At 40.7% G+C, this 27615-nt stretch overlaps 1 protein-coding gene across 1 annotated transcript in view; it reads right to left on the bottom strand.

Moving 5' to 3' along the window:
• The window catches only part of FBXO10 (F-box protein 10), a 68992-nt gene that overhangs the window by 28348 nt on the left and 13029 nt on the right, over positions 1-27615 (bottom strand). Inside the window, exons 5-7 of the mRNA XM_075280419.1 lie at positions 23053-23202; positions 20505-20641; positions 2717-2787 (exon numbers count right to left, since the gene is read on the bottom strand). Of these exons, the coding sequence (XP_075136520.1) occupies positions 2717-2787; positions 20505-20641; positions 23053-23202 (358 nt within the window). The remainder of the gene's footprint in view (positions 1-2716; positions 2788-20504; positions 20642-23052; positions 23203-27615) is intronic.

The raw sequence follows: 27615 nt of genomic DNA, 5'->3' as shown, positions 1-27615 counted from the left end.
AGTCTGGACCTAAATTCCATTGAACATCTGTGGAGAGATCTTAAAATTGCTGTTGGGAGAAGACAGCCTTCAAATATGAGAGACCTGGAACAGTTTGAAAAAGAGCAGTACAAAATTCCAGTTGAGAGGTGTAAGAAGCTTGTTGATGGTTATAGGAAGCAACTGATTTCTGTTATTTTTTTTTCCAAAGAGTGTGCAACCAAGTTGACTATGCCAGGCAATTTCTGGAGTTTTGTGTGAAATAATATATTTTTTTTTCTTTTTTTTTGTGTTTTTACAAAACGCACAAAGGAAATGAACATCTGTATAACAAAACATGAAGTTGCAATAATTTTCTGGAAAAATTTCAGGGCTGTCAAAACTTACAGCATAAAATCCTCATCTCTCCATCTATCCTACACTACCATCTGACTTTCTCTGCACAGCTACTCATAAACCTGTAGGCTTTCCGCCCCAGATACATAAAACCTCCCCACACCCTCTCCCACTTACACCTGCTGTCCCTCTCCCTGCTACTGCTTACTTCTGGTGACATATTTCCTAATCCTGGACCACCCCAGCAAATTCCTACTGTCAGCTTGTTCCACACATCCGGTGGCAGGGCACGGAGCCCTCTAAATTTTAAACCTATCTTACTCGCTCCTGTCCCTCCCTCTGCCCTCTCCGGTGCACTATGGAATGACCGCTACACACGCAATAAACTGGACTACATCCACGACCTTTTCATTTCTAATGAATTTACATTTCTCGGTATCACAGAAACATGGTTAACACCCTCAGACATTGCCTCCCCTGCTGCTCTCTCCTATGGAGGTCTGCAATTCTCGTATACTCCCCGCTCCAACAATAAACCTGGTGGAGGTATAGGCATCCTCCTGCCAGACAATTGCTCCTTCGTTCCAATCCAACCTCTACCTGCCCTCACCTCCACTTTTGAAGTGCACTGTGTCTGTATCTACTCACCCTCCAACCGGCTGTCACAAATCGACCGCCAGGACCTACCACTGCCTACTTTGACCATTTCACCATCTGGCTCAGGCTCACACACATCCTATCCACAGACACCCCTACCATCATCATAGGCGATTTCAACATCTCCATTAACACCGACCTTCCCCCACCCCCGCTTCCAGTCTCCTGACCCTCACTGCCTGCTTTGGACTCTCTCTGCCACCCACATAAAGGGTACACATTAGACCTCATATTCATCTGCCACTGCTCCACATGCAGTCTCTCTATCTCTCTGCCCACAACCTGCTGACATTCTTTTCCCTATCCTCTGTAATAGACGCCTCAACCCCTAAACCAACACGCCCCCGCAGGAACCTTCACCGCCTTGACATCCGCATGTGCTCAGACTCTCTCCTACCACTCGCTGACATATCCTCACTAGAGGACGCAGATGCCGCTACTGCCTTCTATAATACCACCATTACCTCAGCCCTTGGCCCCCTTCACAAACACCAGAGTCCAACCAATCAATAGACAAACACGGCCCAACTGAAAAACTGAGCTGTGCCTCATGGGTTGCAGAGCGCCTCTGGAACAAAAGCCACTCCCAGGAGGACTTCCTTAGTTATAAAGAGGCAGTACTCGCATTCAAGAATGCACTCACCTCTGCAAAGCAGGTCTATTTCACCACACTCATATCTGCACTCTCTTGCAACCCCAAACAGCTATTCACTACCTTCAAATCCCTCCTCCTGTGCCCCCTCCATTACTTATCTCATCTGACGACTTTGCCTCTTATTTCAAAACTAAGAGTGACACCATCAGAGACAGTCTCACGCTATACCCCTGACAACCACTCTAACCAACTACTTGGTGCTCCTCATTCTTAACTTATTTCTCCAAATCTCACCTCACCACCTGTGCGCTTGACCCGATCCAGTCACAACTCATCCCCAAACTCACTGAAGTCATTACTCCGGCCCTAACCAATCTCTTCAACCTATCCCTAGCCAATGGATCCTTCCCTTCCGTCTTCAAACATGCCACAGTCACATCTATATTTAAGAAACCGTCCCTCGACCCTTCCTCTCCATCCAACTATCGACCTCTCTCACTGCTCAGGAATGCCTCAAAACTGCTTGAGCAACATGTCCACTCTGAACTATCCTCCTATCTCTCGTCCAACCTGCTCTTTCACAGACTACAGTCAGGCTTCAGACCCCGTCACTCCACTGAAACTGCCTTAAACAAAGTCATTAATAACCTTCTAACCGTCTCCTTCTAACCTCTGCCCTCATCTGCTCCTCACACAACCTTCTCCACAATTTCTCCCATCCATCCCCCCATACTCTGGAACTCCAAGACACATAAGACTGACCCCCACAATCACAGGCTTCAAGAAGGCCCTGAAGACTCACCTATTCAGGAAGGCCTACAACCTCCAATAACGCTATCACCACACCACCACACCTGAACCACCTCTCCCTCTCCTTTTGTCTCTATCCCACTTCCCTCATAGATTGTAAGCCCTTGCGGGCAGGGCCCTCTGTCCCACTGTGCCGCTCAGTCATTGTTAGTATTATATTTGTCTGCATATTTTGTGTACTGCATGTAAACCCCTAAATGTAAAGCACCATGGAATTAATGGTGTTATATAATAATAATAATAATAATAATAATAATAATAATAATAATAATGCATTTCTAGCAGTATATGAGAGTTACAATTGACTTTATTAGTGTGAAATTTATTATTTCATAATACCTGTGATCTGACCTCTTCCGTTTTCATTTACAGCAATGCCAGCAGCCAAGCCTTGAAATATATGGTTTCCACTGTGGAAAAAAAGAAATAAATAAAATGCCTACTTTGCATATAGTAAACATATAGTAAATGCATTGTTTAAAATGACTGTGTTTAAAAACAATCTTGTTCCTTACTCCTCCTAAATTATTTTCAATATATTTTTCTATTGAAACTAAACAGATTGCTTTTCCAAAGTGTGATTTCACCTTTGCCGGCATTTTCGTTGGCAAAAAAATGCTACAACCAGAAGTTTGCAGTAGGTGAGTACCTTAGTTATAAAACAAACGACAATTTATTTTTTGATGTGTTTGCAGGTACATTTGTGCTTTTAACTGTTTTTGCCTTTTTTAAATGAAGCATGCTATTGTTATGGTGTTTGTTTCAGGAGTATTTCCATAGAGTTCTCTACAGAAAAAAAATAAAAATAGCTGAAGAGAAGAAAGTTGGCAACAGAAAAGCATAAAATCATAGGAGTAGAAAAACTAATAAGGTTACATAGTTACATAGTACTGCAGTTCTGGTGTAATTTATCCCCCAAAACTGGTGTACATGCTGTACAAAAATCATTTTCTATGTGTTTCAGACACATTCCATCACTTTCTGTACCTTGTCCGACCAATGGGCTGTGCTAGTTGAAAAGGGGGTAAAGTTTAACATGAATCAACATTTTACCAGTTACTAAGCCAACTAATAAGTGGTGTAGTTAGGTAAGCAGTCAAAGTATGCAAAGATTTATCAGCATTAGACACTTCGGAAAATCTGGTGCAGTTAAAGACTGTCTACTGTAACTTGGCACGGTCTAAAAGATACACAGTATCTGTCCCAGAGTGTTTGTTATAAGCCAAAACAAACGGCCACAAAACTAGAATATGAAAAAGCATTTGACTAGGCTCACATATGTATTACAGGCTGAAAGTCCTTCCAGAGGGATAGATATCAGGAAGAGTATGTCATCTGCAAACACTACTGATTGAAGGGTGTGGGGACCGAGCCGAAAACCCAACACATCTCTATTATCTCTCGTCTCATTATGGAGATTTCTCTAACTATAAAGTAAACGTGTCCAAATCTGAGATATTGAACGTATCAGTCCCAACACAAAAAAGCTAAAATCACTCAACAAAACTCCCCTTTCCTCTGTAAACAGGACTCCATTAATTACTTAGGGATCAGACTACCTAACAATATTGACCGCGCCTACTCTCTGAACTATCTACCCCTTCTTCAAACACTCAAAGTGCTTCTCAAATCATACGACCTTCCTTTCCTCACATGGTTTGGTAGAAAAAAAACTTAATCCAGTCATATATACTGCTAAAAATTACTTATGTAATGCAGATACTTCCAACATACCTACCCCCTAATTACGTTAGATTGGTTAGATCTTTATTCTCCACTTATATGTGGAAATCAAAACCTCCAGGCTTCCACATAGCCTTCTGAGTAAGAAGAGAGTGTGGAGGAATAGCCCAATCTGACCTCTCCTTGACCTATAAAGCCACTCAACTTCAGTACTGGTTTACCCTGGTCAAACCACTTTGCTGCCCCATCATTAGAGATATTTTGGCCAAAATGCTAGGTCCAACCTACAAATATTATCTCTGGCTCACGCCAAAACGTCTCCCGAACCACCTGAGGTTCGATCCTCTTCTCAAAAGGTCCCCTCGAGACATGGCAAAAACACAAAGACTTATCTCGACCTGTGGTCCAAACTAGACGGTCTCTCACTGAAAGATGTTATAGCAGATGGCAGTCCTCTGACAACACTTAAGTACTTTAATACCTAGCACACTTCTAAATTTTCTTCTATATGCTCATTTCAGCAAGTGCATCTCCACTCTGAAGTCTCTTGGGTCCACATCGCGGCCCTTAACGGACTTCGAAAAATCGACCCTTAGTGGACTTCCTATGTTTCGGAAGGTCAAATCGTGTAAAAATTTTCTGAACCATCAGACTGAACAGCAGATCCCGACCTTCCTGAAATCCTGGGAAGAGTTAAACATCTTACTCGATGTAGCTGATAGTCACGCCAAACTAAAAAATTTGCATGGTTTCTTTTCTTGCGTTCAACTTCAAGAAGTCCATTGCAAGATTTTGTCCAGATGGCAAAGATCACCAGACTGGCTTTATGCTCATAAATTAGCCAGCTCAAACACCTGCTGGAGATGCCAGTCTGGCAGAGGGACATTGTCTCATATTTGGTGGTTCTGTGATAAAATCAAACCTTATCGGGACAATAGCCAATCCCACATTAGGAAAATAACAAACAATGCTGTTGTGCTTACTCCACAGGCTGTTCTGCTCTCATGTCCCACGGCAGACTAGTGAATGTCAAAATCGAGCTTGATCACACATCTCCTCAAAGCAGAAAAAGTACTAATACCTGGCCACTGGCTGCAGAAGGAACCCCCATTCCTACATGAATGGGTTACTAAAGTCGACCAGACCATGCGCTTTGAAGAACAGATGAACTGGTCAAACAGGACTCATGATTCTTTCCAGAAAATCTGGTCTATTTGGCGAGACTTTAACCAGGCTTCGCTCACTTAAACACAGTAAATTTTCCTCCTACACCTATGCCCTGACCCTTAAACTGTTCTATCTTGGTATATCCTTCCCTCTCCAACCCTTACCACCCCCCTGTTCTCCTCCCAGTATTTACTGTGCTATCTCTGATAGCATAAATGTTTATTCTACTATCTACTTGTTGTTACAGTATGAACCGAACATTTATTCTTGTTAATTATTTACTCTTTTCTAAGACCCGATGATAATCCTTAAAGGGGTTGGCCACTTTCAGACCAATATTGACAAACAAATGTACAATAAAAAGTTATACAATTTTCCAATATACTTTCTGTATCAATTCCTCGCAGTTTTCTAGATCTCTGCCTTCTGTCATTCATTCTGTTACTTCTAGTGGATAAAACTCTGACCATGGTCATGTGATTTACGGTCCATGTTCATGTGATTTACGGCCCATGGTCATGTGATGAGTACACAGGTGCTGCTCGTTATAGTCACAGCACAGTAATCAGACATCTGCCTGGTAATCAGCTGTGCACCTGTGTGCTCATCACATGACCATGGACCGGAAATCACATGACCATGGACCGGAAATCACATGACCATGGTCAGAGTTTCATCCTCAAGAAGTAACAGAATGAATGACAGCAAGATGAAATCTAGAAAACTGTGAGGAATTGATACAGAAAGTACCGCATTTTTCGGACTATAAGACGCACTTTTTCCCCAAAAAATTTCGGAGGAAAATGAGGGTGCGTCTTATAGTCCGAATGTGCCACCACCGCGCTCCTGCCACCACTGGTTTTCTGCAGCGGCAGGAGCGTGGCAATTACTGCACTCCCCGGCATCCGCCGTTATATCGTAGCGGATGCCGGGTCTGGAGCGAATGCCTGCGATCAGAGAAAGTCCCCCCCCCCCCCCCAATCAAATACCAAACCATATGCCTGCAATCAGAGATCACAGGCATGAGCTCCGACAACTCCGCTGTAAAAATTACAGCAGAGATGCCCACCGGAGATGTCTTCTCCCCCCCCCCCCCCCCCACCAAAAAAAAAAAATGTCCCCACCGGCCCCATACCTTTAAAGTTGCAGGCTGACCTGTTCCGGTGACAGCCGGGAGCCAAATGAAGGCTCCCAGGCCTGTCATCGCTATATTACTATTGTGGCTGGTCTATGACCCTCCGCAATAGTAATGTATAGTATCTCCCATAGAAGGCAATACAATTGTATTACAGTCTATGTGACTTGCAATCAAATGATTGCAGGTTCAAGCCCCCTAGGGGGCGCTAATAAAATAGTAAAAAAAAATATAAAAAAATATAATAAATAAAATAAATAAAAGTTCACCTCCTTTCCCTAGAATACATATAAAAGTATCAGATTACTGTGAAACATATATACATTAGGTAGCCCTGTGTCCGAAAATAACCAGTCTACTAATATTTTTCCTGTACAGTGAATGTCAAAATCAAAAGTGCTAAACCGCCGGGTTTTTCTCACTGTTTTGCCTCTGATTTAAATAAAAGGTGATGTAAGCAATAGACATTTCCCAAAATGGTATAACTAAAAAGTACATCTGGCCCCACAAAGAACGCCCTATACATCCCCGTACAGCTGCAGGGTCACCTGTCAATGTGGCTGTGCAGCCGTTGCAAAACTACAACTCCCATACATTAAATATTTTACCATTTTTTGCTTGCAAATTTTTTCGCCTATTTTTCTCCTCTAAAACCTAGATGCGTCTTATAGTCCAGTGCGTCCGAAAAATACAGTATATTGGAAAAATGTATATCTTTTTATTGTACATTTGTTTGTCAATAATGGTCTGAAAGTGGCCAACCCCTTTAAGGCTCATTTAGACAAAGCTTCTTCTTATTCATCATACTCTGAATTATATGATGTAAAGTTGTAAAATGTTCAAAATTTCTATAAAAATGAGAATTTACAAAAAAAACAACCCAAAAACATATGTATTGCAGGCTCTGTCTGGATTCTCTATAGCAGACTGTGTCACATTTCAGAAAGTAGTGTAACATACAGTTGTAATTGTTTCTGTAAAATGGATAGACAATATAATTGAACCCAGGTTCCTGGGTAAGTTCCTGTTATTACAACAAGGAAATATTTTTGGTGCATGCAGGGTTAGCAGAATGTTTTTACAGAATATATTGTATTCTACCTTGGGGATATAGCCTTTTTTCTTGTATATACAAAACCAATTCAAAAACATATCCTTGTATTCCATTTTTATACAAACACTTAGTCAGTGTTATCTTGGGAGGTTCATCTACAGATATGGGCTCGATTATTTATCTACAAGAGCGCTCAGGTCCAACACAAATTCCCTTAGCACGTCAGCTGGAAAATAATTTCATTGACAATGAATGAAAGCCTATCAGTTATTATTAGAAAGCCATACTGCTATTTACTGACCATCCCAGATCATGCGGCTTGACTAATGAAGTAGGAAATCTCAACTGAAATTTTGAACACAAACCGTGTCAACACGGCATATAGAATGAATAAATGAACCTCATGAATACAGGTATCCCTGTGAAAGCTGAGGTAAACACAATTGGACAGATTTATGAAAAACTATCTTAAAAGAAAAAAAAAACCCACTGCTACCAATCTAAGCACAGCTTTCACATTTGAAAATTACTTTTTAATTTTTTTTATTTGATCATCTGCAGATAAACCATCTACACTGTACATGTGACTTCAGCTGTGTGTCCTCTCTTTCAAGATCTGCACCCCAAATCATTAAATATCCAGCTTGCAATGGCCAGGGTGAGCGCTCCTTAGCATGGAGACGGTCTTCTTATGTGACGGTCTTCTTATGAGGGAAAACTACATTTCCCCGATACACCTTGCTCTGTTTCCTAATTATTCATTCTCCCTAAGGCTCTGTTCTCAAGGAGTAACACGCCGCTCATTTAGACACATATACACGTGTCAGAGCACGGCGCTTCAAAACAGATCCCATTGATTTCTATGGGTGTCGGCTTACACGCGTATCACATTGAAAACAATAGGTAAAAAAGCCTCCCATTGATTTCAATGTGTAGTGCGTGTAAACCTACACCCATTGAAATCAATGGGATCTGTTTTGAAGCGCCGCGCTCGGACACATGTATACGTGTCTAAATGAGCGGCGAATTACTCCATGAGAACGGAGCCTAACAGAAATCGTTCATGTTCCATTTGTTAGAATGGCACATTCATGTTTATGTAGCCCTGATCTAATAAGTAGCTGTAGGGAAGTCAAAAGGTAAACTGAACACACTCATCCTGACTAAAGATGGACTACAGTTCCTATCCATTGGCAACAGTGCTTGCAGTCAGATTAGATTTGTAATACAATTTTGCAACTGCGGCCATTCTTCTCTCTGTGTTACATCACATTACATGTGAAGTCACCATTACTGCCAGTCCTGGTCTCATCTGCAACCACAAACATTTGTAAGGTGCTTTTCTCAAAATAGACTCAAAGATATTAGTCATAGATATAGTCATAGCTCAGTGTACAGAACATTGATGGTGACATTGTGTTTATAGGGGCACGCTGTTCTGCAGGAGTAATTATGCCCACTCTCTAAGCTGTTCTCTTGCTCCTTATCTTCAGTTTGACTGCTTGTTTACATTATATCCATCTCTGTATTCAGCCTCACAAACAGAACACTATGGAGAAAGGAAGGGTGGAGTGGGACTCTATTGCTGGCTGGTTAATTGATTTGATTGCATTATTCTGTGCACTGGTGGCATCTTATATACAACCTAGTAATGTTAAAAGTGTACAGACTAATAGAATGTAGAAGCAGCAAATCTATAGGGTGCCTTTCCTGTCTCCCCTTCTCTCTTCATAGACTATTATGTAGAAAGTAACTCTGCCTAAAAAGTTGAGAAAAAAAACAAACATATTTCTTTAATAAGACATATTACAAACTTTCATATATTATCCTGTACTATTCATTTATTAAAACGGTTTATAACTGGAGGTACTTGTTAAAGGTTGTTTCATACTAGCAGTACTTAATATCACACTTCCACAATGTATGAATAAGATTAAATGAAATCTCATTGACTTCGTTGGTACTGTAAAATGCAGCATTTTTGCCATTGTAGTAACCAAAAACGCTGTATTTCTACAATGTGGGGCCTTAGCTTACTGATTTTACTGTAGCAAGAAAATAAAGGGTTTTTTTTGTAGTATAGTTAAAGTTGTACAATTTTCTACTATGTTTCTTTATTAATTCTTTGTTTTTCAAAACCTTTGTAATTCAATAAGAATATTTGCTGTTTATGTCTAGTGAATCAAAAATCTGATTTATAGAAACGTACGGAGCTCATTAAAAGACAGAGTTCCTATTACTGTATAGTAGCTAAGGTTGAGCGATCGGAAAAGATCGGATCCCGATTGGCGATCGAGTAAATTTCATGATCACAATCGGGTTCCGATCCTGCCTAAAAAAGAATGGAATTTCGATCCCGATCGCTTAACCGACTTACCTGCTCAGAACCGCTGCCGCTCCCTAGGCTAGTGTTACTACTGGGAGTAGGCGGGGCTTTTTGTGGCTTAGGAGAGTGTGGGCGGGTACAGGGAGGGGAGACGTGAGTGATGCACTCAAGTCAACCCAGCCCACACTCTCCTAAGCCACAACAAGCCCCCGCATTCACCCAGCATCAGTCACACTAGCCTGTGAGGCGGGAGCACACACAGCGCTCTGCCGGCGTGCAAAGAGAGAGAGGAGAGGAGAGGAGAGAACAACAGCCCGGAGCTCTGAGGAGTGGCGTACACATCGGGAGAGGAGGCAGCAGGAGTTCTGTGCAGGTAAGTGGGGGGGGACTGAGTGGCCGGCAGATTTTTTAATCACTATACAGCATGGAGGCTTCAATTTTTGGACTTCACGCTGTGTAGTGAACAGGATCGTTTTTAAAATCCGATCTTTGATCATTAAAAAAAATCCCAATGACTTACATTAGGATCGGAATCGGGTTCGAATGGAAAATGATCGGAAATCGGATTTTAAAATCAATCCTGAAATCTCAAGATCAGTTCACCCCCTATAGTAACCTTTCCACCAGATGGACAATAGCAGAAATCCATGTGGTCTACATTTACCAACACTGTGTGCTACAAAACAAAACTTGTCAGAGCAAAGACATATACTACTGTAAATAATGTTTACTTTGCAGAATACACAAAGAGATACCAGAGTGTAGCACAGCTTTTCCAAGCCCTAAAAAAAAAAAAAAAAAGTCCTGATATAGTTTTGCTTGTAAAAAAATATGGCGGAAAAAAGAATGTAAAAACAAATAAGTAATAAGAGCCTAACCAAAGCACTCTGTGTTTGCGCTACTTGTCTGTGATTGCTTCAGTCTTCAGTACCAAGCAGATTATTGCAAGAATCAAAGAACCAAAATAGTGCTCATAGAGGTGCATAACATAATATTGTGCTGGGGTGGAAATCATATTCACATGGTAAAGGAGCATGGGAAGAAAGTCAACATACACCAACAGACCATCAAGTCTGGAAACAGTGTAAATGCCGTTGCAAAAAAAAAAAAAAAAAAAGCAGCATTTTACAGTCACTGTAAAGTGGAATTTAGCAAATCCATCCACACATTGGGAAAATATGCACAGCAGACACACTGCAATTTCAAAAACCATTGTTGTTTGAAATCGCAGCAGATTATAACTACAGAAATGCGGGCGGTTTCTCTATAGATATAATGGAAGCAAAAGCTGCGAGAAAAACTGTGATGAGATGCTGCCACTTTTTTTCCACTGTTTTTTTTTTTTTTTTTTGCTGCAGCATGCTGTATGGGGCCTTAGCCTTTGTATTTCTTGAAGCAATCAAAATCGATAATTTCTTCTAATTTCAATGGTTTTTTTATTAAAAGGGATTACATTTTTTAAAACCGGTTTTGTCATATATAGTAATGAGAAAAACAAAGTCTTTCCTCTTTGAATTCTGTTTTTTTTTTTTTTTTTTTTTTTTTTTTAAAGGACTATAGGGTTGAACAGAAAGGGGTGTAGTTCCAAGATTTTAGTCTCGGACATCACCTTTCTGAATCCAGGCACGTCTAGCTAGAATAATGTCTTTGGCGATGGAAAACATTAAGAATGTCAATAGAGACCATATCAAGAGCTTTAGTTAACAGTAACATATAGAAAAATTGTACAGTCACCAAAATTTTAAATGGGGCAAAATTTTAAATGGGGAAAAAAGGGAGTTATGGGGTTAAAGGGTAAGGGGGGGGGTGTCGTACAAGGGGTGGTGGAAGGGTCAAAATTGAATTCTATGACTTTTCATATCAGGAAAAAACAGCAGCAGCAACAAAATTCCACAACAATTCAACAAAAATGACATCCCGGTCACTTAGTATGGTGGACATTCATTTATGTCGAGCTCTCTTAAGGCCCACAACAGCATCTCCATTGGGTTGAGGTCTGGATTACTGAAAACCCTTGATTCTTTTCTTTTTCAGCCAATCTATTTTAGATTTGTTGGTATCCTTGGGATCATTGTACTATTGCCTGACCCAGTTTCAGCCAATCTTTGTGTTGGAGGCATGGCCTGATATTTGACTGAAGAATACTTTGGTATATGTTGGGGTTCATGGTTGACTAAAATGAGTACAAAGTTCCCAAGTCCTGTGCCTCCACCACCATGTTTGACATTTGGAATCAGGCGTTTGCGTTACGCAGAGTTTGCTTTTCAAAAAATGTGGCACTGTGCATTATATGGTCAAACATCTTGACTTAGATCTCATCTGTTTCAGAAATCAGTGGACAGTGTCCTCATACTTTTACTTTTGTGGATGTTATCTTCACTTGCATAAAAATCGAATGTCTCAATATGGAAGTTAGAAGTGCAATGGGGGCATTGCAGAATCTTGATGTGATCGGTTTCAAGCTCTGCTTCTCAGCAGCAGGACCCCCTCCTGCTCCTCTCTCCTGATTGACGTCTTCTCTGCTCTCCTGGCACTTGACAGAGCTTGTGAAGCAAGTAAAATCCTCCCAGCATCCAAAGGAATATTATACTGACATTAGTCAACCATCTAACCAACAATCAAATACATGACCACCAACATTTTTTATACACTATTACAGTCAGATAGCTAGCTACCTAGTTTGTGTGATGCATAGATAGATAGATAGATAGATAGATAGATAGATAGATAGATAGATAGATAGATAGATAGAGAAAATTCAGACAGCACTCCCCAATGTGAACAGGTGCAAGCTACCATGGCAAAATACATAAAAACAAAAAAATATAGCAGCACTCTGACACAGCACAAAGGCTATAAAGGAACAAAGAAAAAACTGCATTACAGCTATAAAAATACTATAAACTAAATATATAAATACATTTGAGGTTCTTCGTTGTACATATTTGATCAAACAGTAGGTAGCCCACCTGCCCCAACAAGGCGACCTCATTAAGGTAGGACTCTACCCTAATACCACTCCTGGACCCAAATATCGGTCTGCAGTGTGACCACATGGCAATAAAATACCTCTCCCGGACCAGAATAGGTCTACAGTGTGAACACAAGGGAAGGATCCAGAGCATACTCAACTTAAATGGCCTTGGGGAGATGGGTTCTCTGTTCCAAATAAATGGGCCTGTGCAATTGAATGGGAGTGCAAGTCCAACTGAAGGGAACCACACCCCTCTTCCTACTATTTGATCAAAAATGTACAACGAAGAACATCAAATTTATTTATATATTTAGTTTATAGTATTTTTATGGCTGTAATGCAGTTTTTGCTTTGTTCCTTATAGCCTTTGTGCTGTGTCAGAGTGCTGCTATTTTTGTTGATAGATAGATAGATAGATAGATAGATAGATAGATAGATAGATAGATAGATAGATACTGCCATGTCATTTTTAGAATAGCCATACTTGTTCAGTCTTGTTACTTGTACATTTAACATGCTAAATGAAGCCTGTACTCTTTTGCTAGGTTCACACTGGCGTTGGCCTATCTGTTGTTCCGGTCCATCAAATGTCCATTCTTAGACACCCACTGTCACTGATTCTCCAAGTAGAGAGTTTCCAATGCAGATTTGAACTTAGCCTTAGATGTAGCTCTTTGGTTTCTTGCAATTTCTCTGAGCTTTGCACCACAGGATGAATTTGCCGTTTTCACTTGTGTATAATTAGAGATGAGCGATTAGTTAAATACTCGAGATTCAATTAATCGATTCGAGTAGTCCTCAATATTCGACTATCGAATATCGAATCCCATTATAGTCTATGGGAATCAAACGCTCGTTTCAGTGGAAACCACAATTCGATAAATGGGACTCAACAAGTCCACGAGCAGCAGGAGGAGACTGTTGAGGAGGAGCGAAAGAGAGTACGGTACTTGGGCGGGAGTGCGGTACTGGTTCTGCAGGAAGCTCATCTTTGACGAGGCGGAGTCTAAGATCGGACCACAATGTAGACTGCATATTTAACATTAGAGCAGTCTACATTGAGGTCCGATCTTAGACTCCTCCTCGTCAAAGGCGAGCCTCCTGCAGAACCAGCATTGATCTAAGATCAGACCACAATGTAGCGTTGAATGCTATACAGTGAATAGCATTTGGCCAATCAATGCTGGTTCTGCGGGAGGCTCGTCTTTGACGAGGCGGAGTCTAAGATCGGACCACAATGAAGACTGCTCTAATGTTAAATATGCAGTCTACATTGTGGTCCGATCTTAGACTTACACCACCAAGTACCCCTGCCTGAAGTCTACAGGCAAGCTGACTACCTGCTTCAGGTAAGTTCTCCGCTTCATGTACAAAGGCTGGCTGCTGTCATGTAGGAGATAAGCGGCTGTGCGCGCACCACTGGTGTGCAGGGCTCTACACATGGGGGATTAACCCTTCAGTGGCCCTGGGATTTCTGCAGGGATGCCATTGATGCTGAAGTTTTGACTGTCAAAGACGAGCCTCCTGCAGAACCAGCGTTGATTGGCCGAATGCTATACACTGTATAGCATTCAGCCAATCAATGGTGGTTCTGTAGGAGGGATTCTGGGGATTGCTACTCAAAGGTAAAATACTATCCTGTGGGTCTATCGTTCTCCCTGTGCCATGTCCTGCTCTGTACGGTTCTCTCTCTGTATGTGGGCCTGAACTCCTTCTGCTTTGCTTTTACTCATTCTGCAGTGTATAGCATTCGGCCAATCAACGCTGGTTCTGAATTGAATTTTTACTGCAAATAGCAAGCGGTATTTGATCGAGTACTTCGAATACCATAGTATTTGATTGAATACCTACTCGATCGAATACTACTTGCTCATCTCTATGTATAATCCTTCTCACCATATAATAATGGATTGCACATTATTGGACGCATAATCTATTGTTCTATAACATCCCAGATTAATGGGCAGTAGTTGCTTCTATAAAGATTGCTGATGTTTTTCCTCTTTCGCATTATGTTTACACACACCTGAATGCTCTAGACCAGTGATGGCGAACCTATGGCACGCAGAGCCCCCTCTGCTGGCAGGCGTGCGGTCGCCCTGATTGCTCAATAACAGGGAATCCGATGCAGGATTCCCCGTTAGTGAGCGATCGCTGCCTTCAGCTGGTTGTGCAAATGCACATCCAGCTGTAAGCTGTCAGTGTAGCTCAGTGTAGGCCACGCGTACACTGACTACAGAGTGTGACCTCTGAACCAGCGCAGGTGTGATGACGTAAGTCATCAGCGCGCAGCAGTGAACAGAAAAGTGGACGCCCAGCAGCTCTTCAGGTAAGTGTATTGTGTATGTGTGTACTGTCTGGGGAGGGGGCTACTGTGGACCTTTCATGCTGTGTGGGTAGGGGGCTACTGTGGACCTTTTATGTTGTGTGGGAGGGGGCTAATGTGGACCATTTCATGTTTTGTGGGAGGGGGCTACTGTGGACCTTTCCTGCTGTGTGGGAGGGGGCTACTGTGGACCATTTCATGCTGTGTGGGAAGGGGCTACAGTGGACCTTTCATGCTGTATGGGAGGGGGCTACTGTGGACCATTTCATGCTGTGTGGGAGGGGGCTACAGTGGACCTTTCATGCTGTGTGGGAGGGGGCTACTGTGGACCATTTCATGCTGTGTGGGAGGGGGCTACAGTGGACCTTTCATGCTGTGTGGGAGGGGGCTACTGTGGACCATTTCATGCTGTGTGGGAGGGGGCTACTGTGGACCATTTCATGCTGTGTGGGAGGGGGCTGTGGACCTTTCACGCTGTGTGGGAGGGGGCTACTCTGGACCTTTCATGCTGTGTGGGAGGGGGCTACTGTGGATCTTTCATGCTGTTTGGGAGGGGGCTACTGTGGGTATTTCATGTTTTGTGGGAGGGGGCTACTGTGGACTATTTTATGTTGTGTGGGAGGGGGCTACTGTGGAGCAGTTCATGTTGTGTGGGAGGGGGCTACTGTGAACCATTTCATGCTGTGTGGGAGGGGACTACTTTGATTCTACTGCGATTGTACTGTGTGGGGGCCACTGCGGGGCAGATTGTACTGTGTGTGGGGCCACTGCGGGGCAGATTGTACTGTGTGTGGGGTCCCTTCACTATTTATATTGCACAGTATCTGTTTTATAGCAGACGTTAGTACAGGCTGTAATAACATTGCCGGACACTGTAAAACATATCCTGTGCGATGTAAATAGTGAAAATTAATTGTTTAAAAGTACCAAATGCAGAGACCTCTACCTTTTAGTACAAGCTCTGTAAAGCCCCATTCACACGACTGTAATTTGTGAGTCCGCAATTGTGGATCCACAATTTTAAAGGTAAATTGCGTGTTGGCACTCCGCAATAATTTATTGGGTTTTGGGTTGCAGTTTGGGCACTCTGTCTCAAAAAGGTTCACCATCACTGCTCTAGACTAAAAAACTGCCAAAATGTTTATACTCTATAGTCTATACCAGGGGTAGGGAACGTACGGCTCTCCAGCTGTTGCAAAACTACAACTCCCAGCATGCATACTTGCTCTGCTTTTCTTGGAACTCCCATGGAAGTGAATGGAGCATGATGGGAGTTGTAGTTTCACAGCAACTGGAGAGCCGAAGGTTCCCTATCCCTGGTCTATACTCTCGGATGGTTTCAGTTTTGAAATATGGAGACTTGACAGACCCCCATCAGTGCCTGTATGTAACCACTAAAACAACAATCTAGCTCTCAGTCTTTGGGGTCACCTGCAGACCTGAACGATGGAGAGCCCAGCACAAATGTGAACTTAGCCTTGTAGAGGTGATCACACTTGCTGAGGATCAAATATTCAAGGGCATTTGATTATTAGCACTTGGCTGCTATATTCCCCTTTAATTCCTAAGGAAACATTTAAAGTATGCTTAATATCTCACAAACTGCTTCTGAATTCTCACCTAGTTTTTGTTAAGTAAATAATGACATGATATAAATTTGTCATGTGTTGTTGTTTATCTGAGATTGCATTTACCTAATTTTAAGACCTCCTAAGGATTTTTTTTTTTTTATTTATGTCCTGATACATAAAATAATTATACTTCAGAGCATGCATTCTATTTTTCTCATGTCTATATATACACACCTTTATAATATGTCATCTACATAGGTGATATTTCTTTTTGGACACAAAAGTTACTTTTTCACTGCATAGTACTGGATCGGTTCAGTTGGTTTCATCACCAGATGTCTTGGTACTGGAACTATGTTTTCCAATGTATAAGTACCCACTTAATGTAGCTGGTCATCATTTAAGGTGAATACCACAGTTGAGCATTGTTTGCGCATGTGAGTAGGCCTTCTAATACCACTTTGACTTGTTTGGTACCTAGTCTAAAGCAGTTGCTAGAAAAATACCCAACACCAGGTACTTTGTGTAACGTTCTTGCAGTGAAAAAAACAAACAAAAACAGTCCAAAGGGTTACCACGCAGAGGAAAGAGACTAAGGTTAGCTATGGTCACATAGGGTTAACAAAACTGCTGTGACATCTTTACAACCATAAGACAGGACTGCTTACTTTCCTTTGTAAGGGCTAGTTCACACAGAGTTTTTTGTATGCTCAGTTCCCCTTAGAACTACATGAGTGTACTGTGCATGAGAAAAATGGCGCCGGAGTGTGCGCAGTAGTGCTCCGGAGGGAGTGATACAACGCATGCGCCGGATTTGAACCAAGCCTGGAAGAAGAGGAAGATCAAGGTGGGGAAGAACCAGGAACGGAGGGCGTTGCCGAAAGAAGAGGAAGGCGTGACAGAAGATGACGTCTGACAGTGCACGACCGCCCACGGTAAGAATAATTTGCATATTTGTTTTTATTGCGTTATTTTAAAACGGGGGCGGGAGAATAAGATTAGCGGTGCCTGAGTTGCCTTTTTAAAGGCTATTCACGCATATGTGGGGCTCATACATCATAATTTTGCTGCAAGAAAGTCTCACCGTGCACGCCTCTCTGCTATTCTCTGTGTATGTACAGCAGAGGCTGCTGTGCTGATGACTCATCTCTGCTGTACATACACATAGAGCAGACAGTGCACAGAGACACTTCCGGAATGCATGGAGAAACCTAATTAGCATATGAATAAAAAGGGACTTATTCAAAATCTACTGAGGCAATTTACATACAAAAGGTACATATGAGATAGCCTTTAGAAAGGCTATGCAAGAATGTGCTTATCTAAAAATGACTTTTCCCAATGAGAGAGACCCTTTAATTTAATAGGCTTTACAGTTTTAATTAAAGGACATCTTTTTTTTACTAAGCTATTTACAAAATTTTTTCAATGACCACTGCATTTCTGCTGGACATCACTGCCGCATTACAATGCTGCTGTGCCATCATCAAACACAAAGGAAGCTGAGAAACAAGTTAGAGAACAGAAATGTTGCTTAGTTGCACAGGGAGTTCCAACTTCTTCCCATAGGACCTTAGATGTTCTTACTAATGATCTTAATCCCTGTATTCACAGTATACTGAAGCACATGGAGTATATGCAGCTACAGATAGGAAAATTAAGTCTTCCTTCAAACAGAATGTATTATATTTGGTAATGTAAAGTATAATACGTGAATATACTTATGCTGGGCCAAAAATGTCATGTTTAATTCACAAATTACAGATAGACAGGGTCAGTCACCACAATGGTGTTATACTGTATTTGATCAGTAAATTTGCTTGCATGTATACCTGGTTCTATATCTATGGCACAGATCTATCTGAAACAGAACCCGTCTTTTACTTTCTATTGACCTCTTAGAAGATTATGAGTTTCTCAGACTGAAATGTGCATACTTTGCATGACTCATAATTCACAAATATGAAAGAATTTCTACTCTTAGAAGACACATCGCCTGGTGTAATAGCAGTAGTAGTGCATTCCCGCTGCGTAGCAATGCTTATCTTAATCAAGGTTAAACACTATCTTATATCTAGAATCAAGTCTCCTGAAGATAACTGAATACATAGAGATAAAAACATTACATGCAGAAAAACTAAAAGGAATCATAATAGCAAAACAAAATAATGAAAAAAAAAAAAACAACAACAACAAAAAACAACAACAACACTACACTGGTGTTTTTCACCCTTTACTTTTGACAATATGCTCACCTTGCAATATCTCCAGCAATTCTCTAGAGGAACATCTAGCTTGTACTGTTTGCCAAAGCACCTTACACGGTTCATCAGCTTACAACTTACTAGAGCAACTGAATCTCACCGGTATTGGTACATTATTTATAAATAGGCTGTATGAAGAAAACAAGCACGCTGACAATTTTAGACTTAAACCCAGACTCACAAATGATTTCTTCAATCACTATTAGAATCATGCACACTATGCTAAAATGCATAATAAAATTGATATGCCTGGTCAAGAGGATAATGAACGTGCAGCAATCCAGTTCAACAAATGGTTAAACTGTGCATATGACACTCTATCTGGACGCAACAACCAGTAGGAGTAGCTCACATACATATTTATGCAGCTTCAGATGAACTCAGTACCAACTGTACAGATTCCTATATGGCAGCTGCAGATACAAAGAGTTTTATCATGTATCTCTAGGGCTGCATGGCTTTACCATGCAAGCAGCTTAGTTTCCTCAATTGTCATGACTGATTTTACATATGGAACAGATAACCCCATGTATGTGCACTGTCCCTTATAAACTAGAGAAAGTCTTGGAAAACCTCTTAAATCCTATGTTTTTGATGGCCTGCCCACATGATCTATATCAGACTGGTGAAAATTCCCAGTTGGGCCTTCACCAATCAGCTGATTAAGGCTGAGGCCCCACATTGTGGAAAAGCAGCTTATTTTGTTGTAGATTTTGTTGCATTTTTTTGAGCCCAAGCCAAGAATGGCTACAAAAGGAATGGGAAATATATAGGAAGCTCTGATACTTCTACCTCTTGCTCAATCCACTGCTGGCTTTGGCTCATAAAACCACAGCAAAATCTGCAACTAAAAAAAGCTGCGTTTCCGCAACGTGGAGCCTCAGCCTAAGGGGGTTTTGGTGCATGGGCAAAAGTCACATATCTAATCACGGTTTATTCTGCACAACTTCAAACATTTTGAATTGAGTGCAACTTGTATTCACTTGAATGGGGCTGAGAGTAAAGAACTTCAGTGTCAGACAAAGCTGCTGCAAAATGTACAATGGCTCTGTCTGAGTGTCACAGTCACTTTAATGATCTGACCGGTAGGGGCTGATGGAAGTCAGACCCTGAAGAAGCGATACTGATGGCTGATAGGGTATCAATTTTTGAGTCCATAAAAAAACCAAAACATTAGGTAGTATTAAGGTTTTATAAATTTCAACCACACTTGTCTCATCTTAATGATCTCTACAGTTAACTGTATAAAAGTAATAAAGCCCCTTTCTTGCACTACTGACGTTCTCTTTCCTGCTCAGATATACAAGTATTGAGGATATTTATTTATAAGATTCAGCATTTTGCATAAATTTTATGAAATTAACAAATGACATTTTGAAATCCATCTTTACACCCATGCAAAGAGTAGTCATAGCGTGCTACATATTAATGATACATGAAAAAAGCAGCTGAAAAACACTGTCTCCGAAGATGAACATGAACCACAAGGGAAATATTAAAGTTGACGCAAGGTAGTACTTTCTACGGAGCACTAGTTTGGAGACATGTTTCTGAAAATAGTGTGCTTAGCATCCGCTAAATACAGTCAAAGGAACTGAAAGACCATAATGAGACCTTAATAACATACCTCACCACGGGGTTCCCATTGTACAATATATAAATGCCGGCTTCTTTATTCCCATAGATCTGATTGCTGCGGATGCTGCCTTTTCCGTTGCCTAGGACAACAATGCCAGAGCGGAGGCCACTGTGTATCCTGTTACACTGCCAGTTACATTATGTTCACAGGGAAAGGAAGGTAAAGAAAAACACAGAACATGAATAACACATGATGAACTAAATATCTGCTAGAGAATAAAAGATGCTGTTCACAAGAGAAAACCATAAAACAGGTCCATGTATGCTATTGGTTGGCTAGGTCATAGAGAAACATTACATTAGCTCTGCACTGTGTGCCTTTGGTCCCTCTAGTAATACCTTACTTATTTTTGACAAATGTGTACAAATGTGTGTGATGGTAAGTCTAGAGCACTCTGCCACCAAGACATCTGATCTGGTACAATGCATACAGATTTTTTTTGGTTATACTTATATTATAAATAATCTGTTTTCTGATCGCTTACAGAGGCACCCACTCACATTGTAACAACACTGCACCACTATACAGCTAAAGTTTTTTTTTAAAGCACCATACTGAAGGCTTACGGTTGGTGGTGTTCAGACTATTTAGTATTCTGTCAACCAAGTGCTTGAAGTGGCTGCAACCCTCTGCGAAATGCTGAGACCTCTACTTTGTTCACATTGGTCTATTCAAACACAGTCTACTTATCAGCACCATTGCAGATACGCAAGTAAATGAGTCAAAGATGAAATACCCTGCACCACCACTACCATATAGACAGTCTGATTTACACAGTGTTGCAGAACCTTCAAACAGCTAATCGTAGAGGGGCTGAGAGTCAGACACCCAGCATACTGATAGCCTAGCCTAACAATATGCCATCAATATTCTGATCCTGGAAAAGCCCTATAAATCAACACAATCTAGGCAGGACAAATGACTCAAGTCAAGTAAACAAAGTAGATAATTGTGAGACAGAAAAAGCAGTGGGCATAAAAGTGAAGATCTGAAATTATAAACATGAATCAATGTCATCTGTGCTATGTATATATATTCAGCAGATTTACACATGATCTGTCAAGAGAGCTGCCAACATGGCGACATGAACAATATTTCTTCTTTAAAGGGAGTCTATCATTGCACCCAGATATTTTTAACCACTCCCACAGAGCTGTAGAGGCTGCTAGCAGAATAAATAAAAAAAATAAATCAAACCTTTCTTAAATTTCAGGGCCCCAGGGAGGTGAAGAAAAAGCACTTTTATTCTTTATTCAAATGAGGATCTTGGAGCACAGGTGGAGTTTTCTTCAGGCACTGAGCACTGCTGCATCATCACCTAAACACACTCATCTTGCATTCAGCTCCTCCCCCTGGGCAGTGTCAGTTGATCCTCACACTGCGCAGGGGGCTTTATCTACAGCACTATGGGAGCAGTTTAAAGGGGTATTCCCACGTCGCATACTCACCAGTATTCACTGCTGTAAAATCTTCTTTCTTCCTGGTTTCTTGCATCATTTGGTGGGTGGGGTTTCACATGCAACCTGCCGTTTAGCTCCGCCCCAAATTAGCGTGTAGCTCCGCCCACCCATATTGGACTATGAAGTACAGGCAGCAGCAACTCCATTCTGTGTTACATACAGAGACTGCCTGTCTCTGCCATAATGAACACAATTGAATTAGCTAGCCTGATAAATGGGAGAACAGAAGAAATGAAAGCAGCTCCTCTCCCCTATCTGAAAGCAGGAAGCCAGGTCACATGTGTGGTGTAGACACAGGAATAGCTAGAAACACAGGCTCGCTCCCGTGCACTTAGCCCCTCCCTCCTCAGAGCAGCAGATACATCACTTGACTTATGACCAGATAAGTCAAGGGATGTGTCCCAAAAAAATGAATAAAGTAAGATAGTGGACAAACAAAGCAGTTTTGCTGAAGCAGTGTATTTAGGAAAAGTCTTACATCCACATTAACAAGCAGTATAGATAGGATCCTTGTGATGGGACAACCCCTTTAAAGTAGCTGGGGCAACGATAGACTCCCTTTAAGACTCAAAATGCACTCATACTAAAAGTATGTAGTAAATCTGCGTTTTCCTGAGCCCCACTTCTCTTCCAACTTGTCACTGTAATAGGTCGTCAGAAGACTGCTATTTTTAAGTGCCGGAAATACAAAAATCTACAAGCAATGAGTTCTAGCAATTGGTAGGTTCCCAGCACCATTGCTATCAAATAACAGGTTCACTTTTAAGTATACAAGTAAGCAAATCCTACTGTCTAGTTAGGGAGTACATAATATAGTAACAGACACATGCATTCCTCATTTAAAAAAGTTAGTGGGTGGGAGTTTTCCTGTTCAAAGGAATTTCATTTAGGTGAGTGGTGGGGGTTGCAGAGCATGGACCTCCACCATCATATTTCCTACTCAGGCTTGATAAACCTATTGCTATGGAAAAACTTTGCTATGTTCACTTCACTATCCATACACTGTTGCTGCCCAGTAAAAGGCAACAGTATGATTTAAACAGATATAAAACATACATATATGTAGTTTCACATACCAGTATAACAGGATTGGCTCCTTTGCGGATATCCACTCCTGCCTCTGTGTTGGAATGAATGTTGTTGTCAGCTATGAGACCTCCTGCTGCTAGACGCAGAAAAACCCCTGATGCTTTACAATGGTGAATGTCATTCTTCAACATAACAACCTGGAAGAGGAAAACCATGAAGTCTGGTTAGTGTTGAATAAAACTAAAGGCTGAGGCTACATAGTAACACACAATTTCTATTGTTACCTGTGGAGGAGTGCAACCATACAACTGCAGCCTCCTTTTAAACCATGTCTAAATATAATATACGGTATATATATATATATATATATATATATATATATATATATATATATATATATATATATATATATATTGTCTCTTAAAAATCGCCATCTTGGTTCCTCTAAGGTGGGAATTCTCTTTTAAAAACAAAGGCAGCTACAAACTATAGCCTGTATCAAATTCTACTGATACCTAGCTACTAGTTACTCGACAAATTCACAACTTGAACTTTTTTTTTTTTTTTTTTTTTTAACCGGTTAAGTCTAAAAGTGCCATATGGACTTCATGGACCTTATGGACCTCATTTTTCAAAACTGACATGTCACTTTATATGGCAATAACTTTGAGAAGCTATAACTTACACAAGTGATTTTGAGACTGTACTTCATGTTAGTGGTAAAATTTTTGGATTTATTTAAAAAAAAAATAAAAATTGGAAATTTGATTGAAAATTTAAAAAAATAAATAAATCGCAATTTTCAAAATGTAAAATGCTCTGCTTTTCAGGCAGATGGTCAGATCACCCAAGTACATGAATAAATATTATCTATCATATCTCTGCTTTATATTGGCATCATCTTTTAATCGTCCTTTAATTGATTTTGGATGTTACAAGGCTTTATAGTGTAACAGCGATTTTCCAGATTTACAAGAAAATTGCCCAAACTCATTTTTTAGGGATCACTTCAGTTCTGAAGAGTATTATAAAGGCCTATATATTAGAAACCCCCACAAATCACCACATTTTTAAAACTGCACTCCTTAAATAATTCAAAACAGCATTTGGGAAGTTTGATAACCTTTTAAACATTTCCCAGGAATTAAAAATTCCTGTGAACATTTCATATTTTTTCCAATAATACATTAATTTATCCCTAAAATTAACACATTCACAAAGGGTTAAAGGAGAAAATGCACATCTCAGTTTGTTATGCAATTTCTCCCGTGCACAGAAATACCCCACATGTGGGTGTAAACTGATGTTTGGGCAGACGGCAGTGCAAGGAAGGGAAGGAGCGACACTGAGTGTTTGAACAGCAGACTTTGCTGGAATAGTTTTCAGGCGCCATGTCTCATTTGCAGAGCCCCTAGAGTACCAAAACAATGGAAACCCCATAAAAATGACCCCATTTTAGAAACTACACCCCCCTCCTGAATTTATCAAGGGGTATAGTGAGCATTTTGACCCAACAGCCGTTTCACAGATTTTATTAACACCGGGATATAAAAATGACTTAAATATCACTTTATACCCAAAGTTTTCATTTTCACAAGGGGTTAAAAGAGAAAAAGCCCCCAACAGTTTGTTAAACAATTTCTCCTAAACACAGCAATACCCCATATGTGGTCATAATCTGCTGTATGGGTACATGGTCAGGCTCAAAATGGAAAGATCGCTATTTGGCTTTTGAAGAGCAGATTTTGCTGGAATGGGTTTTAGTGCCATGTCTCATTAGCAGAGCCCCTAGAGTACCAATACAGTGGAAATCCTCTAAAAGGTGACCCTATTTTGGAAAATACACCCCCCACAGAACATATCAAGGGGTATAGTGAGCATTTTGACCCAAGTGCCTTTTCACAGATTTTATTAACACTAAGACATAAAAATGAAAAATTACTTTCTTTCCAATAAACAGTCAATTTAACCCCAAACGTTTTCATTTTCACAAGAGAATAAAAGAGAAAAAGCTCCCCAAAGTTTGTTACGCAATTTATCCTGAATACAGGAATACTCCCCATGTGGTTGTAAACTACTGTATGCGTACATGGTGGAGCTCAGAATGCAAAGAGCGCTATTTAGCTTTTGGAGGTTAGATGTGGCTGGAATAGTTTTCAGATGCCATGTCGCATTTGCAGAGCCCCTAAAGTACTAATACAATGGAAACCCCTCAAAAATGACCTTATTTTGTAAACTACACCCCTCAAGGAATTTCTCAAGATGTATGCTGAACATTTTGACCCTTCAGCTGTTTCAAAGATTCTATAAGGCTCTGTTCCCATTGAGTAATGCGCCGCTCATTTAGACACGTAAACACGTGTCACAGCGAGGCTCTTCAAAACAGATCTCATTGACTTCAATGGGTGCCGGCTTACGCGCGCTACACATTGAAATCAATGGGTTATAAAGCCTCCCATTGATTTCAATGTGTTATGCGCGTAAGCCGGCTCCCATTGAAGTCAATGGGATCCGTTTTGAAGCGCCTCGCTCTGACACTTGTTTACGTGTCTAAATGAGCGACGCATTACTCCATGGGAACGGAGTCTTCGTATTGGGCCATAAAAATGAAAAATTACTTTTTTTTTTCTTTCCAATAAACCATCCATTTAACACCATATTTGTAATTTTTACAAGGGGTTAAAAGAAAAAAAAACACCCTAGTTTGTTACACAGTTTCTCCTGAACATGCCAATACCCCATATGTGGTCATAATCTGATGTATGGGTACATGGTGAGGCTCATAAAAGAAAGAGCGCTATTTGGCTTTTGTAGAGCAGATTTTGTTGGAATCATTTTCAGGTGCCATGTTACATTTGCTCTGCCCCTAAAGTACCAATACAATAGAAACCTTCCAAAAGTTACCCCATTTTAGAAACTACACCCTTTAGGAATTTTTCAATTTTAATTATGATTTTAAGCCTTAGAGTACCCAAAAAGTAACATACCAAGTGGAAATTGACTTTTTAAAAAAAAATAAAAAAAAAAATGCCATTTTAATGCCCAATATGTTGCGCCTATTTTGTGTCATCAGAGACATGCTATACTAAAACTATTAAGTGGGCTATTCAGAGTAGAAAAAAAGTTATATATGTGGGTGTACACTGCTGCTTGGGCACACAACAGGGCTCAGAAGGGAACAAGCACTGTGCTTTTTAGCTTTTGGAGTACAGATTTTAGAAGGAATTCCTGGACGTGATATTGTTTTTGCAGAGCCCTGGAGGTGCCAGTAATTTGGAATTCCTCAAAAAGTGACCTGATTGTGTAGATGCAATTTTAGGGTCTCTCCAAACGTGACATGGCATCCAAAAAACAACAATCCAAATCAAAGCACATAGAGCTCCTTCACATCTGTAACCTGCTTTGTTCATTTTACGCCCACATCCATGACATGGTTGTAAACATAATATCGTATTTAATGCCATATGTGGGTATAAACTGCTGTTTGAGCACAGCTGGGCCAGAAGGGAAGGAGCGCTATTTTGGTTTTTGGACATCACGCCACTTTTGCAGAGCCCCTGAATTGCCAGTAAAGTGAAATCCGCAGACTTGTGACACCACTGAAGGGATTTATCAAGTGGCATAGCGATCATTTGTAACCCTTGAGCGTTGCACTAATTTAATTTCCAGAAAAGAATGTACAGCTGATGAGAATTGCAATTTTTCCAGAGAAATACCATTTCAGTACCCAATACCTTGCACCCAGTTTGTGTCAGCAGAGATTCACACTCCAAAAACTGTTAAGTGGGTAACCCAGGCACAACAGCATTTGGAGTATTCACCTGTGATACTAACCAAGCACAACATATTATGCACTGAAATAACATATTCCTGGAAAAATTGTCATTTTCACCCATCACCATCAGCTGCATATTCATTTCTGGAAAATAAATTATAGCAACACTTGGGGGTTAAAACTGCTCAAAGTACCCCTGGATAAGTTCATGCGTGTAGTTTCCAAAATGGGGTCAAGTGTCGGGTGATTCCACATTCAGAAGCTCCAAAAACCAAAATAACGCTCCTTCTCTTCTGTACCAAGCTGTGTACCAAAACAGCAGTTTATATGCACATATAACATTAAATACATTATCCTATGTACACCAGTGTCATACATGTGGGCGTAAACTGAAGTTTAGGCACATAGCAAGAGGCAGATGTGAAGGAGCGTATGTGATTTTTGGAGTGCAATTTTAGATGTTTGGTTTCTTGACACCATGTCATGTTAGCAGAGCCTCTAAGGTATCAGAAAAGTGCAATCCCCTAAGAGTGACCCCATTTGACCCCTATGATTGGGGGGGCAGTCACTTCTGGTTTCTTTTCCCTTTTAAGCTCTAAATCTGGTTTGCACTCTGATATACGCTCGCACAGCTTGTACATTCCCTCCTTGACGTAACCAGTTGTGTTCTAATGATTTGGCAATTTTGGGGGGTTTTGTCTTCACATTGTGCAAGCTATATTATTTTTTTGTTTTTTTCTGGTGGGCTGTTTTTTTTTTTCTGCAGGATGAGATGCATTTTGTTATTACATCATTTTTGGGTGCCTATAACTTTTTGACTAAATTTCATTAACTT

The sequence above is a fragment of the Leptodactylus fuscus genome, chromosome 1, assembly GCF_031893055.1.
Source record: "Leptodactylus fuscus isolate aLepFus1 chromosome 1, aLepFus1.hap2, whole genome shotgun sequence".
NCBI classification, from domain to species: Eukaryota; Metazoa; Chordata; class Amphibia; order Anura; family Leptodactylidae; genus Leptodactylus; species Leptodactylus fuscus.
Note: the sequence above shows the minus strand (reverse complement) of the source record. Positions and strands in the feature narration are given on the sequence as shown.